At 38.2% G+C, this 17,326-nt stretch overlaps 1 protein-coding gene across 4 annotated transcripts in view; it reads left to right on the forward strand.

The window, feature by feature from the left end:
- The window catches only part of tmprss4a (transmembrane serine protease 4a), a 30,366-nt gene extending 15,890 nt beyond the window's left edge, over positions 1 to 14,476 (forward strand). For 3 of the 4 annotated variants that reach the window (XM_036557597.1, XM_036557573.1, XM_036557586.1), the window contains 12 exons: positions 3,277 to 3,331; positions 3,557 to 3,697; positions 4,881 to 5,033; positions 5,267 to 5,396; positions 6,389 to 6,502; positions 6,767 to 6,810; positions 8,597 to 8,759; positions 9,283 to 9,446; positions 11,229 to 11,324; positions 11,529 to 11,671; positions 12,012 to 12,161; positions 13,225 to 14,476. In XM_036557597.1, coding sequence (XP_036413490.1) covers positions 3,589 to 3,697; positions 4,881 to 5,033; positions 5,267 to 5,396; positions 6,389 to 6,502; positions 6,767 to 6,810; positions 8,597 to 8,759; positions 9,283 to 9,446; positions 11,229 to 11,324; positions 11,529 to 11,671; positions 12,012 to 12,161; positions 13,225 to 13,236 — 1,278 coding nt within the window. In that variant the 5' untranslated portion in view covers positions 3,277 to 3,331; positions 3,557 to 3,588 and the 3' untranslated portion in view covers positions 13,237 to 14,476. The remainder of the gene's footprint in view (positions 1 to 3,276; positions 3,332 to 3,556; positions 3,698 to 4,880; positions 5,034 to 5,266; positions 5,397 to 6,388; positions 6,503 to 6,766; positions 6,811 to 8,596; positions 8,760 to 9,282; positions 9,447 to 11,228; positions 11,325 to 11,528; positions 11,672 to 12,011; positions 12,162 to 13,224) is intronic. The other variant, XM_036557579.1, reaches the window with a different exon arrangement.
- The last annotated feature ends 2,850 nt before the right edge of the window (positions 14,477 to 17,326 follow it).

Raw genomic sequence — 17,326 nt, forward strand, 5'->3', positions numbered from 1 at the left:
TCAGTAAATGGCTAGTGCCACTCCTGAAAAAATAATAAATAACATTAAAACCAAGAACACAAGCCTGCGTTCCTCTTGTCCTGTTTAATAAATACGCCGATAAATAGTCTATACATACTTTAGATTTAGCATGAATAACACCACAATGAATTCAGTAATTAGTTTGAGTACATCTGTAACACGAGCTGCTTTCTTCAGCTCTCCGTGCCACAACAAAAGCCCGCAAAGAGTCTATATTCAAGATAGCATTACTGCTATTGTTGCATAGCCTTCGGCTAAAGCGGCTCATTTCGCTTAGAATCGTTCATCCAACAGCACAACCAGTGAACTAACAAAATGACAGACTATCTGCACAGAGTCTTTAGGTCAATATTCCTTCATGACTTTTCCCAGGTTCTGATGGCCGATGGTGGAGCTATGATGTGCTGCTAGTTAGCCGAGTAGCCGCTGTCCAGAGTCTTTGCTTTTCTCACAGGAGCTGTTGGTATGTGCCTGTTTTGAGAGGCACACGCCGTTTCTGTGTGGCAGGTGTCATTGGCGCTCGTTACCAGTTATCGGTGGCAGGTGCCATTCGCTAAGTGGCACATGCCAGTACGTGCCATTTCCGGACGGCGGAGTTGCCACTTCGGGACTGAACCCCCTCTCCTGTTGAGGCTGCTTATTTAATTGATGAAACATTAAAAGCCTTAATTATAGCAACTTTACTAAGAGGACAGCATTCAGTCTTACCTTTAAATTCTTAAAAGTGTTACCGGTGAAGAGTTTATTAGTTCATTAGGTAGCTATATTTTCTTGCTGTAAAGTTGTAAACAAACGACACCAGTAACGTTAGCTAACCTAGTTAGCTACTAGCTACCTCGCCCACGTTGGCTAACGTTATCTTGTAAGCATCGACATTACACGGAGCAAGTAACGTTAGCCAGGTTTGCAGAGAACAGACAAAAGTCTCCTTTTGAACAACTTTATTAATATTTGAGGCCACGGCTGTCCGCAAAATTCCACAAAATGAAAACCTGAATCTCACAATATTACAAAATAAGGTCACCCAACCCCCTTAGGGTGTGCTAAGTTAACCCGCTTACTAGTGTTAACAAGCTAACTTCCAGCTCGCTAAATCGGTCTGAACAAGGCCACTACGCTGACGACTGTTTCACTCGGCAATTCGAATCAGTCGGCTCTGAGTGTTCGCGCAATATACACGCCCAACAGGTGGGTTTAGTATCTCCCTGCTCTCCATGGTCGAGATTTTAAGGCAACATTATGTAACAGTTTTACTTTAAAATCAGCTTCAAAATTATTTTGATGGTACAGTGACTTACAATAGTGAGAACTGGGTCACTCTCATTGCCACGCCGGAACGCCTGCTATAATACTGGTTATGTAAATTTGGAGGAACGGGATGAAACCTATCGCGAGAACTGCGTAACGCTTTACGGCACTACGTCACACACCAAAAACTATGGCTCTTCAATTCGCTATAAAAAGCTGGCTCAGTATTCCCAGTGTGGACATCATGGCTACCAAAAGGCCGAAAGTGGAGAACAGAGATCAAGCAAGAGTAAATCTCGGACTGGCTTTTACTCGTCGGCGATAGCTGAGATAAACGTATGCACAGTTTCACAGCTAACAGAAAAACAACGAAAGTCTGACAGCAGAGTGTACAGCCCTGACAATGTTATTTATGAAAGTAGGCTGTAATCTTACCAGAGTCATTCCTGTCTCACGGGGTTTTGTAGTTAGTTAGCTAGTTTTCCGGATGCCAAAATTCATATAACCTCAGTCCCATTTCAGGCTCGTATGCAAAGAAATAAATTCATTTTACGCCACAAAGTTTGGTCAGTCTTTGTCAGTCTCGCGCCAAGTAAGCCTCGAAAGTTTGCCTCCTGCAATAAAATCCATAAAAGCCCAAGAGACAAAAATACCAATTCTCGCGTAATGCTGCTTTGAAAACTCTTTGAAAGCATCCGTTTTTATCCAACGTGTCTGACATGGCAGATAACGCAGCGGTTTCTAAGTGCTAACTAGGTAATCAGGTTTGATTATAGAGAAACTAACTAATTTATCAATGCTTTGTTATTGGAGGAGAAATCATTTGAATAGGAGTGCAGAATTTCTGTAGCATCAAACTGCGTCCATAGTGGCACCTGGACTGAATGTAAGATTTGTTCATGTGTTGTTTTAGTTTCTGCACCTTTCGCACTGAGTGAAATAGCATTTGTGACGGCAGCGCAGAAGAAAGCATATCGTGGCATTGTTGATCTTGATAAAAGTATGATTTAGGAAATAGAGTGGATGTTTTATGTTTGAAAAAGCCTTGTGCATAAAGATGAGTAATCACTGTATTTTTAGTTTGCTGAAGGAAAAATTGTTCATGACCTGAAATATTTATTGCCAGACTATTGACCGCATTTTTTCTTGTCCCGATTAATGGATGAATCAAAGCAAAAATGGACTGTTTAATCAATTATAGTTTGCAGCCATAGTGCATTTGTAGTATACACAGAGAGTATAGTGTAAATGTGATTTCATGTAATATACTGAGTTTTAAATGATGTAACGGCTTATTTGATAAGCATAATTGTTCTAGAGTGAGGCTAAAAAGCTCATGCCAAAGATTTATTTTGAACTGACTAGGCTTCCAAAGTACAATAGAGAAAAATCCCTAATATTTCAAGTACAGGGGAACCTGCCTTTTAAAACCTATTGATAGAATCCTGCCGAGGGGTTGTGAATCACCCAAACCTGGATGACAGTAGCTAACACTCACAAACACAGTACCTACCTGATCTGCTCCAGCGTTCACATTACCTGTAGACGTTAACATGACGTACTGGATAATGCAAACAAAAACCTTCACTTACTATCCTAAGAGCTAAATACAGCCTGGCCAAACATGAGCTAAGCATCATGGGAACCAAAGTGTGCTCTGACGCCACAATATTATATCCCATGGTCAGCCAGATCAGATGTACTTTTATCTTATTTATTTTTTACTAATGACCAACAATACAAACAGCCATTTTAATTCCTTTAAATGTAATCTTTTATGCTTTTTTTCTCATGTGTGAGTTTCACTACTTAGCATGCACCCAGACCACGCTTCCTGTGTTTTTAAATTTAACTGATGCAATTACAGTTATTTTTTTGAATCCCTGATTGTAGCTTCACTGAACTGAACTCACTTTGGTTCAGTTAGGCTGCGGGAGCTTTACTAGAAATCTTATTTTACATGAAGAAAATAAGGAAATAATTAAGTTCCATTGTTCTCATATACAGACTGATACCCAGATTGCTGAAGAGAGCCAAACACCCTTAAACCCAAAACCTCAAGGTAAAGTCTGACTCTCTCTTTTTTTTTTTCTTAAAAGCATGTGAAGTGTTTGTTTCTCTATCTCTAGACTCCATCTTTCTGTAAAATCTGTGTATATAGAGAGGGGTCGATATGACTTGATTCACTAACACTCTCTCTCTCTCTCTCTCTCTCTCTCTCTCTCTCTCTCTCTCTCTCTCTCTCTCTCTCTCTCTCTCTCTCCACCCCCTCCCCCCCCACCCCCAGTTGTGGTTAGGCCTGGCAGGCACAGAAAGCCCATGTCTGCCACAACGCCACAGAGGGATACTCGGGCAACATGGAAAAGGGTGATCACCGTCCTCTGTGTAGTGGTCATTCTGGCCATCCTGGCTGTGGCTGCATACTTCAGTAAGTATTCTTAATGTTTAATTATACTGTTTTTTTGGTAAAAATTAAATACAACCATAGCCTGACATTTTTATGTAGTTAGTTTTTCCATAAATATTAATCTTAAGACTAGGCTTATGTAAGAGGCTAAGTATCAACACAATCATACAGTAGTGCTAGGAAATTAGCTTCACAATTCTCTAAATTTCTACATAGTTCTGACCTAAAATTTGATCAGATCTTCATCTAAACCATAATAATAGATTATGATAACCATAATAACACAAACAGTTTCATAGTGTGGTTCATTTATTGTAAAAATTGATCCAACATTAAATGTCTTTTTTGGCAAAAGTATGTCAAACTCTAGAATTACCCATTCAGTACAGAGGATAATTAGGGTCAGAAAGTTGAGAATCAGTTGGATGACAATCAAGTGTAAATAAGGAGACCCTGCCCTTTTTATAAAACATCAACCAGAGTTTGCACTACCAGGTCTTCACCACAGACATTTGTGGGTGCACACAATGCCTTAGTCAAAGGAGATTTCTGAGGATCTAGGAAAATAGTTGTTGATGCAGGAAGGCAGGAAGAGTTTACACAACAGTTTCTAAAGAAATTGGAGTCTGTCTATGAACTGAAGCTCAACAGAGGGTGCAAACCTTAATCCAATAATAATGTTGTGGTTGGACCTGAAAGCCCAGAAGCATCACTGAGTTGAAGCAGTTGGTATGGACCAAAATTCCAATTCAATGTGCAGGACGGATCAACAATGACAGGAAAAGTTGGTTAAAGTAATTGCTGCTGAACAGGTTCACACCAGCTACTTGTTTCTGTTTGTTTTATTGGGTTCCCTTTATCTATTAATCCTGATTAAAACATATATTTGTTTAGGCTAGCATATGCTTAGAAGTTTTGTTGGTCATTTTCCCCTGTTTGTAACTGCTGTTATTTTCATTTAGAACATACAGTTTTTGTTTTAAAGTGTTTTATTTATGTTCCTGTGTATTTCACTTTGATATTTTGTAACTAGAATATTACTAAATTTAAAATTTTAGATGTATTAAATATCCTAAATTGTGGTGTCACCAAATGTGTTAAAAGAGAGAAATGGTTTTGATTCTTTCATACTGATTAACACTTTTTTATTATAACATTTACTTTGCTCTTTCTTCTCTTCTTTTCTTCCATCATCACGGCTTAGTCCAACAACTAATTCAAAGTAAGTACTTTTTCTGCTCCAAGTCACTTAAGTTCATTCCACTGGAACAAGCCTGCGATGGCAAACAGGACTGCACAGAAGCAGAAGATGAGTCTACATGTGTGACTCGCTTCATGGCCAACTCCACTTTTCCTAGTAAGACATAATGCAACATACATGTGCACACACTGACAATTACACCTGCAAAGAAGTACACAAATACAGTGTCAGCACAAAGAAAACCTGTGGGTCTAGTTTCAGGGACTATCTTTCTCTCTACACATACAAGATAATATATTTACATATAGTACTTTTGCTAAATATCTATTAATGTTCAAAATCATTACTCCTTGCAGTGAAGTTCAAGATATTTCCCTCTGTCTCCACAGTACGATTGTTCTCCAATCTCTCGGTACTTCAGATATATAGTGCCAGCGAAAACAAGTGGGGAAGTGTATGTGCAGAGGGCTGGACCCAGCAACATGCTCAGGCAGCATGTCAGCAGCTAGGATACACAGTGTGAGTATGGAAATCCCACACCTGTAAACTGCAGAAATGTTAAAGGGTCTATCTAATAGAAAACTTTTTTAAAACTAATTTTTTAACTTAAATCAGAATACACTGAGGGAGAGCCCGCATTAAAGAAACCTATATAAAAATGTAAAATAAGTAAAAAAATCATTACAGATTGCGTGAAAGTGATTGGGAATTAGCTTTACAGTTTATTCCAGCTCACAGATATACAATAAATAAAATCAGTTATTATAAGTTCTGTAAAAGGTTGAGGTTCTTAAAATGTAATCCACTCAACTGAAAGAGTTTGGGACATTATTCATGGGCATAGATTCATAGTCAGAGATGTGATGGAGCAAACATGGGTATATGGAGACATACTGCCAGTGAGGACCTCATGAAAAAGCCTGCATTGATTTTTTTTTTTTTCCATGCAGAAAGGACCATCCCACTTTTGCATACAGGATACAATGATGAGTACTGTAAGAATGATCAGTGATAAAAATGAGGGCATAGTGATAAACTGAGTCCAGAAGCTTAAGTGTATTAAATGTAGACCCTCCTACTGTGTTCTGTGTTAACTCTGTTGTTCTGTGTTAAAATGCATTGTTTAAATCCCCAAATTCACTCCCCAAACCATACTGTTTATATGGATACTAAGCTGCAAAAACTTTCTGTTTTAAATATCTGCAGCAGAGTTCTCAGAGTGAGGATTTTAGTCTGAACTTTACAATTTGGTGCTTTCTTTGAACATGGTGTGCTTTATTTCATTTCTTGTGAGGGGTTAGTCAGTTAGAACAGAGGCTATAGACATGTATCAGTCTTAAAGACATTATACAATAAAAAACAGCCTTAAAATGACAAAAGAGGATGGAAATTGTTATGTAAAAATGTAGTGCATTGGCCCTCTTAAGAAAGACATATGTGAAAGAAGCAATACTGACTGATGCCATTTATCTCTCTTTTTTCTGTCTCATTGTATTGGTCTTTCCCTGTAGCAATCCTTCCTACACTACAGTCCAATTGGATGATGTGTCATCTGAGCTGAAGATGGTTTTCTATGCTGTGGCACCGTACAGTGTGCAGACAATTCAATCCCAGATCTCAAACAAGTCAGTAATTATGCTTAAATTAAATTTCCTGCAGTCTGAACAATACACCATTTACATTATTTTATATACTAAATTAGTGCAATTGTACTCCATGTTAAGACATTTTATTATTGGCTTTGAATCTTGCCTTGTGATTAGTCTATACCACTGTGGCCTATATTAATTTATTTTATACATTAATCTTTTGAATATGAGATGACCCCACCACGTACCATAAATATGCAACACAGTATATGACTCCACATTTCTTTTTCTCTCCTGTAGGAAAACATGCAGCTATGGTTCAGTAGTCACCCTGTCCTGCTCAGGTAAAATGTAAAGATAAAAACACTGAACACATACCGCCCATCAAAGGCTTGGGGACACTTAAAAACAAGTCAATATTTTGGATAGTATATGTGATATTTTTCTGTAATACAATTTATAAATCGTAGTATTGTTTTATATTCATAACGCAATTAATATTTCATATACTATGGATAATATGTACATGCAACATGGATAGACAGAGGTGATCTCAACTTCAACTAGATTGTTTTGGTATGTTCTATGCATTATGATGGAAATTGAACTGTAAAATAAAGTATAATTGTGTATGTAGTACTTACACAGTAACTACCTTTAACCTGTAGATGAATATGGATGAATGAGGCAAAAACAACACACAGGGTTAAGGCAAAAGTGGAAATATATTGTACTAATGCAAGCTAACCAGTGAAACAAGACATTCAACACAGAATATCTACAAAATATGCACGAATATAACAAACGGTTAAGCTGCTAAATTCAAAAAGCAAACAGTTCAGTAATGATTCAAACACAAGAGTTCAGGATAGAAACTAACGTGAGAACTACTGCTCCCATCTATCCCACCGCGCTGACGTCACATGCAGCGACATGCTTGAAAACCAGGAAAAAGTGGAAGTAGGGCACTGGAGTGAACTGTAATCGGACAGTACTCAGTAAGACCCGAAACATACTTCACGCAAGGACCCAAATGCAGACCCTTCGAGCTACGTAGACGGGGTTTCACGCGTAGTTCGCGCGAGCTGCAATTTGAGCGTTGGAACAAGGAGCGCTACGACAGCCAAGCCTGTCCAAGCGCTCTTGTACCGCCAGCATGCTTTCTCAACTGCCATAGCAGACGAGCAGTTGAGTCTCGTTCATAGATGGCTTACATAAACATAAAGATACATTATTGTATTTCCATTCGAACAAAAGAGGTAAAGCAGCTCACTCTCTTCTAACGTCACTTGTCCACGTTTAGCTGTTGGATTAACAGTAGATCCCTCTCTGACTTGTTCTCTGTCGCCCCCCTTTAGTACTGAGTGTTTTAACCGCCTCAGTAACATTAGAACGCACGGTGAGTTTGTACAGAAGGACGGAGCGTTTGCATTAGCGCTGTCCCTGCGTTTGCGTACTGCAATGAGTACCCTGGTTTCGTTGCCTTTGGATTTTTCAGTGGTTCGTTGATATTCTGTGTATAACATGTCTGCTTCTCTGAGGGTGACTATGGTTATAGGTGTGGGTTTGGTTTTGAGACAGGGACATTTTTGTGTCTTTTGTTTACTGGTTTCTTTACGTAAGTTAAGATGGTCATCTTCAGGTAGAATGGAATGTTGCTTGATATGTTGCCTGCGGGTCAAACCTGAATTCTGAAATCCAGATAGTTGCATATTGTAGTTCATTGCTTTAGTACAATACATTTGCATTTTTGCTTTAATCCTGTGTATTATTTTTGCTTCATTCATTCATATTTCACACTGCAACATAGACACCACTTACCATTGCTGTGCGTCATCTTAACATTATGTGTGGTTATGAAGACTATGTATGGTTATACTCTGCATACCACAAAGAAGAGAAAAATCGTTGCTGTAAAGTTGCACTTTATTTTACAGTCCTGTTTCCCTCATATTACAGAGAACTTACCACTAAGGACCATCATGGCATTCTGTTTTTATTTACATTTTGTACAGTGTCCCAACTGTTTTGGAAATCGGTTGTAAAGTGCTATTAGTATTGTAGCTGATTGCTAAAAATCAGTGGGTGTTTTTTGGGTAAAGGTTTGATTGTCTTTGGTCTGGTTTGTAGACTGTGGTCCACGGGCCCCTGAGAGTCGCATAGTGGGAGGACAGAGTGCACTTATTGAGAACTGGCCATGGCAGGTCAGCCTGCAGCAGAATGGGCAGCACACATGTGGAGGCACCCTGGTGTCTCCAAACTGGGTCGTCACAGCAGCCCACTGCTTCACCAGGTGACTGCGTCAAATTTGTCCTTGCGCACACTTGTGTTCCTATATGGGAATACTGTCCTGTGCAAAGGTTTGAATACTTCAGAGTCAAATTACATGTTTTGTTCATTTTCTAGTGTAACAAATTGGAAAAAATACAGCATAAAATATTAAAGGTGCCATGTGTTTTGGACAGGCCGCATTTTATGTTTCATTCCCCCGATATGTTACATTCAGCAAATAAACAGTACTTAAGCATTAAAATGTGCAATGTGTTGTCTATGGAGAATGTGTACTTACTTTTAACTTAGGAAATCAACAAAATATATAATTTGACCAGGGGTACCCAAGCTTCTGTATATGACTGTATAAAAATAATGAACTGTTTTTCTTTTAGCATGTAGCCTGTTGTCATCAATGGTCCGTATGTGTTCATAAGTGCCATTTTAATACATGATATTTATTTTTTTTCATTTGTCGCTGAGTATTTTAGCATGGCTGATAAAGTTATACAAAGGTACTAGCATTGTCTACTCTTCTGGAGCAGTATGGGTGAGGTGAGCAGATGGCGTGTGATGGCAGGCAGGACATACTTGAGCACTCTGGGAGGATCCAGTGTGGACAAGATTATTGTGAATGACAACTACAATGCAGCACGCAATGACTACGACATTGCCATGATGAAACTCAGCAAACCACTCACTTTTGGAGGTAAGGTAGTCAGTATGAAAAAGTTGCATTAGCCACAAAATTATATATAAAAGATTTTATTGTGTTTTATGTCAAATCTTACATAAAATTATATAAAATAGTTCTCATCAATACACACATAATAAATACTTCAATGGTATTTTGCATATGTATTCCATAATTCTCTTATTGTACATTATACATCAGAAAAAAATATATATATTTCAAAGCTAGCATAAATCGTGGCTGTGCAATAGTTTCATTGATTTACAATCAATTACTTATTTCCAGTTGGGACATTTTGTAAAACACAATAAAAACAAAAATCTGTGATTTTTTTTTTTTTTAAATCTCTTGAATTTGTATTTAACTGACAAAAGTACCAAGAAATGACTTGTAATGTTTTAGCTGACCAACTTGATTGTATTTTGTAAATACAAAGAAATTATGAATTTGATGTCTGCACACACTCCGAAAAAAAGTTTATAGAATATTCAAGTTACACCTTTTTTGAAACATTCCACAATAAGCAGGTGAATTGGTAACAGGTAAGGGTATCATGATGTTAAAAGGATGATCCACCAAAGGCCCAGTCTTTTGCAAGCAAAGATTTTACCACTTTGTGCCAAAGTTTGTGAGAGAATCGTCAACAGTTCAAAAAGAACATTTCTCAAGGCAAGATTGCGAAGAATTTAGGTCTTTCACCAACTATTATACACAAAACTGGAAAAAGATTCAGGGAATCTGGACATATCTCAGTCCGTGTAGGGTAAGACTGGACACCACTGTTGAATGTGCATGACCTTTGAGCCCTCAGATGGCATTGCATGAGAAACCATCATCCTACTATGTTAAATATAGCCACATAGGCTCAGGAGTACTTCGGAAAACTGGTGTCACAACAAAGTCTGCCGCTGCATCAAGAAATGCAACCTGAAACTCACAATTTCACAAGGAGGAAGCCATACGTCAATTCTGTGCAGAAGTGCTGCTGAGTTCTCTGGGCCCGAGCTCATCTCAGATGGTCCAAATGACAGTGGAAATGTGTGCTGTGGTCAGATGAGTCCACCTTTCAGCTTGTTTTTGGAAAAAACGGACATCGAATTATCTGTGCCAAAGGCATAAGGGACCATCCAGACTTTTAACAACGAAAGGAGCAAAAGCCAACATCTATCATGATATGGGGGTGCATGGATGAAGATACCATTGACGGGGAGGCGTATATTGGAGTTTTAGAAAGTCACACACTGCCATCAAAACTATGTTTTTTCCCAAGAAGTACATGGTTATTTCAGCAAGACAATGCTAGACCTTATTCTGCACATGCTACAGCAGCATGGCTTCGTGAACACAAACTGTGTTCTTGACTAGCCTTCCTGCAGTCCCAATCTGTCTCATGTTGAAAAATGTATGGTACATCATGAAGAATAGATTCAGACAATGACAGCCACAGACTGGTAAGCAACTACAGTCGTGTCATGCAAGAGGGGCGATAATGTCACTTCCAAAACTGCAACAATTAGTATCTTTAGTTTGCAAATGATTACACAAGTGTAATTAAAAGGAAAGGTAATGTAACACAGTGGTAAACATGCCTCGTCTCAACGTTTTGAGGGAAAACACTGGAAATCTTTTTTCATACTTTTTAATTAGTTAAATAAAGGTTCAAGAGAATTAACAAATCACATTCTTTTTTTTTTCATTGCATTTTGCAAACTGTCCCAACTTTTCCAGAAATGTGATTTGTATGATCATCACTGTGTTTTGCACTTACAAATTAATCTTTCTGTTAATTCTCATTAGCCTCAGTGAAGCCAGTTTGTCTGCCACCTCATAACCTTGGCCTTACAGGAGGAGCTCCTCTGGTAGTGACTGGTTGGGGCAATCTACAGGAGAATGGTATCACATTTACATTTTTTTACTGCCTACTGTGTTCTGCATATATTTCACTTATCTTCTCCTTATTATTCACTGTTATTAATATTTGTGTATGCTAACTTATAAACTTGTCCCTGTTCCATGCATTGCTTATCTTCAAAAAGTCTCCTGTGGCTATTACCAAGTTTTTCAGTTTTCTTCTCTGTATCTCTCTCTCTCATGCAGGCAAGCTGTCGTCAGATTTACAGAAAGCCAGTATACTTCTCATAGACCAAGTTCAGTGTTCTAATCCTGTAGTTTATGGTAATAGCATCACTTTCAGAATGCTTTGTGCTGGCTACCTGGATGGCAAAGTGGATGCATGCCAGGTATACAATTCAATTTAAGTTTGTTGTCATTACACATACTGCATAATGCATTTTTTGACGGCATACATAATGGGTTGATTGTATATAGCAAATTAATAAATGGAATATACAGCTTTATATGTTTTTGGTATGTAAGGTTGATATTATCATTCTGATTGTTGTGACTCTAAATCAGCGTAATATACATACTGCACATTTTGTGTTTTATGTGCTTCAAATTTGATTTCAGATAATGAGCAAAGCTTTTCTGAGATTAGTCAGATGCATCAAGAGCAGAAATATATCAAACATGAAACAATTTGAATCTCTCTCTCTCTCTCTCTCTCACACTCACACACAGGGGGACAGTGGTGGTCCTTTGGTGTATTTCGATAGGCAGTGGATGCTGGTTGGGGTAGTGAGCTGGGGTGTGGGCTGTGCCAGACAGGGCCGGCCCGGTGTTTACACAAACATGGATCAGATGCTGAACTGGGTACACTCAGTCATGGAGGTCAGTGAAAAACTGAACATATTTTTTTTTCATATGAACAGAGAATTCTTTTTTTTTATTTATTTAAACCTGGAAATAAACAACAGAAGGTTTTAGCGTGTTGCAAAAACCAAAATATGGAAATGATCTAACAAGTGAAATAAAGAAGTATTCAAGATTCTACACTACTTCTAGGGCATTATTCAAATTTTAGCAAATTAATGACGCTGGTCATGTTAAGGCCTTTGTACAAAAAGATCTTTTTTTTTTTTTTGTTTGCTTAGTTTTATCCCTTCCATTGATGCTCATGTTCAGACAATTCTCAGGAAGATATGATGAAGTGAAATACTAACATTTGTGTAAATATTTCAGAGAATCTACTCTTTACTCAAATTGCTATGCTGATACTGTAATTCGGATGCAACTGTATCTCAGAGCAACCATTTTGCAACAAACAAATAATAAGCTATACAGTTATGTAAAAAGAAAGCAAAAAAAATAATTTGCATTCAATATGTGGATACAGAGGGCAAACTATTCATTGTCAGCCAATATTCTTATTGTAGCAAAATACACACGCACACACAAACACACATGTCAAAAGACCTTCAAAAATATTTGAGATGGTCATGTTTTGTAGTAGAATACAAAAGTAAAATATTGAAACTGAAACTGAAATTGAAACTTTGTGCCTGTCTCTCTTTATTTAATTATGAAAGCAATGTGTTATTTTATAATAAGAACATACATGTCCAAAAGTTTCTAGACACCTGCTCATCCAGTGTTTCTTCCAAAATCAGGGGTTCACCCCATCTAACTGTTCACTAGTTTTTTGCAAAACTGCTGTGAAGGTTTAGTGAGGTCAGGTACTGATGTTGGATGATAAGTTCTAGATCACAAATGCCGCTTCAACTCACCCTAAATATCACTTTAGTATTAGGCATGGTGACTTAAGGCTCATGTGCAGATTGGGGCTTAAACTGGTTCTGGGAAACTTTAAAATGCACAAACTTTGCTTATAACAGTTACACAGTGTGACTGAAGCATGAACTCAGTCTGATTGTTTCTGGTCTGTTCTTTTCAGCAGAAGTCTTGAGCCAAAGTAGCAGAAATGCATCCTTCAAGAGGACATTGAGTCAGTCATAGGATAAGCTTGCACATAACATCACTGCCCTGGATTGTGTGCAGTCTGGTTTTTAATATTCAGGACTGCCCTCAGTACGCAATAAGGACACAACGATTTACCTGAATGGTTATATAAGTGACTCAATGTATTGTTCATAACTGAATTTGTCCATGTTAAGTGGTGCATTTCATTATGTATCTCAGGGATCCATTTAAGCAGATAGACTGCCATGGCCTTTTTTTAACCCGAAGAAGTGTAAGACTTGAGTCTTCAGTGCCATTTTATGTTCTATTTTACAGGTGTCACACTGGGTTTCTTTCAAGCCACAGCACTGTAGACTTCATCATCCCTCCTCATTAAATACACCTGATTTAACTCATCAGCTAATTAGCAAAGCCTTCTTGAGTTGAATTAATATTGTTAGAAGAACAAAAACACTAATCTCTGCAGAGAGGAACCCAGTTTGATACTCCTGCTATTCAGTGGCTTTTGCACATTCATTGCACCAAAGAATATGTGAGCCATGGATGTTCATTGGAATATCTCTGGTATTGTGTCCCTAATGTTTACTGGTGTTTTTCATTTGCACATCTGTGAATTAGCATTACTTAGTAATGTGTATTAATCACTGGGTTTTGGTTAAAAATGCAATCTATTTTTTGAGTATTTGTGGTCAGGGGGGCCTAAATGACATTCTGGGTGAATAAAGGTTATGCAAAACAAATGTAGAAATGTAGAACTCTTACTAAATTCAGTTCATAGCCAAAATGATAAAACTAACATCTTGACCAACACTTAATACATCACCAAAAAACAGAAGGGGGGCCTCAGCAATGCATACTGGGCATAGCACTGTTTATTCATTGTATGTTTTGTCAGAGATGTATTTTTGAAGGTTCTATTGGGTTAATATCTGAAAGTTGGCTTACTCTTGTAATATTACTAATTGTGTAGCTTTTCATTTGTGTGTGAGGATGGTCATAACTGTGGTTAAACTAAAGAAGCACAACTGATCACATTGTGTTGACTTTCCTTTAAGGTTTGTTGAAAGTCATGAGCATTGCTCTGGCAGTAAACTCTCATTTTGTATGCAACATTAGTGATTCTTTATTCCATTGCGTTTTACTGTAAATAATATAAACCTGAAATTTATTTGTGATATAATTTATTGATGTAAAAACTACACAAATAAATCGTAAAATTTGTAAGAGCAATGTTTAGTATTTCTTCCTTAAGAAATTCTTCAACAGTGTAGTGAGTGTACAGTAGCATAGCGAGATTACAAAAGACAACAACAACTTTTACTTTTATGCAAACATTTATTTCTTATACTATTCCTTTTAGGTTTTTTTTTTTGTACAATCTACTACTGAGGTGCATAGTCATGAAGGTCAAGGAAGATGGTTACAGGACATTGATGGACACAGAGAAAGGTTTGAATAAGTAAGAGTTGCACTTTCCCTTTCTGGAGTATGTTTGTAAGTGAGGTTTGTAAGCATTTTCAGAGGGCTCAAAGACAGTGAAGACAGGATTGAGCCGTTGCTTCATGCAGAAATTTTACGGCTCTATTAGAGGAGCAGCTCAAACAAATATGCTAACATGGCTAACGATGACTGGAAAATAGTGGCCATCAATTAGCTTAGCATGACCTAATTTGCATCATAATAATTGGTGGATATTCGCTCTCTTTCACCGCTAGCAATGTCAGCATTTCTGACCAAAATATTCCTTTAAGAAGGCTGGATCCCTCTTTTTTACAGTTTACAGATGAACTGTGCAATATGGGAATAATTACGGCTCCATGCTACAGGTTACAATTTCGAAGTCACTCTGCAACTGCGTGTAAAATGTATACATGTGAATACTGTGTGTTAAAATCTTTAAACTCTTAAAATTGTGTTATAGGTTCTTTTTTATGTGATGCTCCTGTAAATTAGAGCTTTAGATTGGAACTGCAGTACAACTAGAGAGACGGCAGGGGGCGACAATACTCTCTGTAGTGGAATGTGGAGCACAGAGCAGATCTCACATACTCGTGGCTTGGCAGTGAGAGAAGGAGCCGCTCAGGCAGTAAAATCCAGTTTCACTAATCTCATCATTTTGTCGGCTGAGGTTTGAAAACACTAAGGATCGCGTCACGTCTGGTGAAGATCTTAAAATAAAAGCTCATTCTCTGTCTTTGCACAAAAGAATGCGCTGCAATATAAACAACTGCATTATGCGTTTCCAAATGCTACCGGATAATGTTTAATCTTACAGTAATGTCTGGTTTCTGTTTGCCAAGAAGGTATGTCCACACTTGAATGACTTTTCCATTGCTCTACATTTCTGCTACGCTAAAAACAAATTGAAAGTATAACGTTAGCCTATTTTTTTTCAGATGCGAGCCAAGCATTTTCGTAATTGGAATCTAACAGTACAATTGGCACAAGTGGTGTGATACAGATAACTAAAATGAGAGTATTGAGCTGTTTGGCTGCGTTCTTGTAGAAAGTTAGATTTATTTACATGTCTATAGGCTTTGGAGTGCAGTGAGCCAGTGTGACAGCCAGGCTGATGATGCAGAACTGAGCTCCATGCGATTAACATTCTAGCCGAACACTACAGTTATGCGGGATACTTCTAGCGCAGAGGCTGCCTAATCAGACGTGGCCAGCTGAGCCCAGAGAGAACGCAGCCAGAGAACTTGTAGAGATGAGAATTACCACTCTGCAATGTCTTCCGGGTTTTTCAGACGCTAGAGGGCGCTCCCGAGGGAGTCCAAAATTAATGTGTTGATATGGAGCATTTGAGCAAAATCATAGTTTATAAATGCTTAAACATTTTTAATATAAAAGAATCCAATCATTTCCTGAACACTGAACAGCATAAAACATTTTAACACCGCTATTATATTTTAAGAGCTTTTAAACTCGAGCTATAGGAGTTTAAAAGGCGCCTCATGTATGTTCATCACGTCAGTGAGCGCGAACAGCCAATGAGCTGCTCCGCGCGCCAATCAATCATCACGCTCTAGCAGTAATGCCCGCCTCCTGTTGCCCAAAACCCGTTTGCTGTTGAAAAAAGGAAACATCTAGGTACGTTTTCTTTGCTTTTTTAGTGAAATACATCCTTCTACTTTCTAAAATTAACTAAACGTTCTGGGAAAGTGATTAGAAACTATTTTAACCTTTAGTTTTTAGCGGTTGAGCGCTACTTACTCCCAGTCATTGAGGACTCACTCGCGGGCGCCCTCTGCTGTTTGGCAGTCCTGTTTTTGAAAGTGGCCAGGCTTCTCATAAACCGGCTCTGACGCAGTCACACGAGCTTCTGGTTCAGTTCATGAATACAGGCAAAATCAGCAGAGCCCAGATAATTCGAAACAAATAGCTACACCACAGTCTGTTTAACAGGAACCCGGCCACTTGCTATGCCTCCCATTAACCCCCCCGCCCCTCCTCCAAAAAAAGACTGCAAAACTAGAGGGCGCCCTTAGTTAATGGGGATGAAGGAAGCTCAGTGGCTAAATATATAAACAAATAAACACGTTTCTAGCCATTAATGTAGAAACATCCTTTAATTTGGGAAAGTAGAGGGATGTATTGCCCAAGTGTGTAGCCACGGGCAGGCCTATTGGGATTGATTACAGGCCTACTCAAACGAATGAGAAAAAATATTAATATATATTATGAGTGAAATCTGATTTGTATTCTTTGAGCGCTGTCACTGTATTTTGGCCAGTCAAAATCATTATGCTTTTCATCTCATTTTCTCAGCCGTCCAAACACTGCTAAGCAACCCCTGCTGTCCACCACTGTCTCAAGCTTTTAGTATGTTATTGTGTCCATAACTAGCATTAGGACACTGATGTCCTTGAAAGTTTTTGAAAAGTTTTGTGATATTCAATATGTAAACGGCGATGAGACTAAACAGTAAGCAATGACTGGTTTTCAATTGACCTCACGACATTTTGCCATAATAATAGTAATTTGGCCATAGACGTAACCGCCTGCTATGTTTATCTCTATTTGAGATGCTATCTAACGTTACTTGGAGTAACTTTGACTCCTTGAGATGGTAG

The sequence above is a fragment of the Colossoma macropomum genome, unplaced genomic scaffold (genome assembly GCF_904425465.1).
Source record: "Colossoma macropomum unplaced genomic scaffold, Colossoma_macropomum, whole genome shotgun sequence".
Lineage (NCBI taxonomy): Eukaryota > Metazoa > Chordata > Actinopteri > Characiformes > Serrasalmidae > Colossoma > Colossoma macropomum.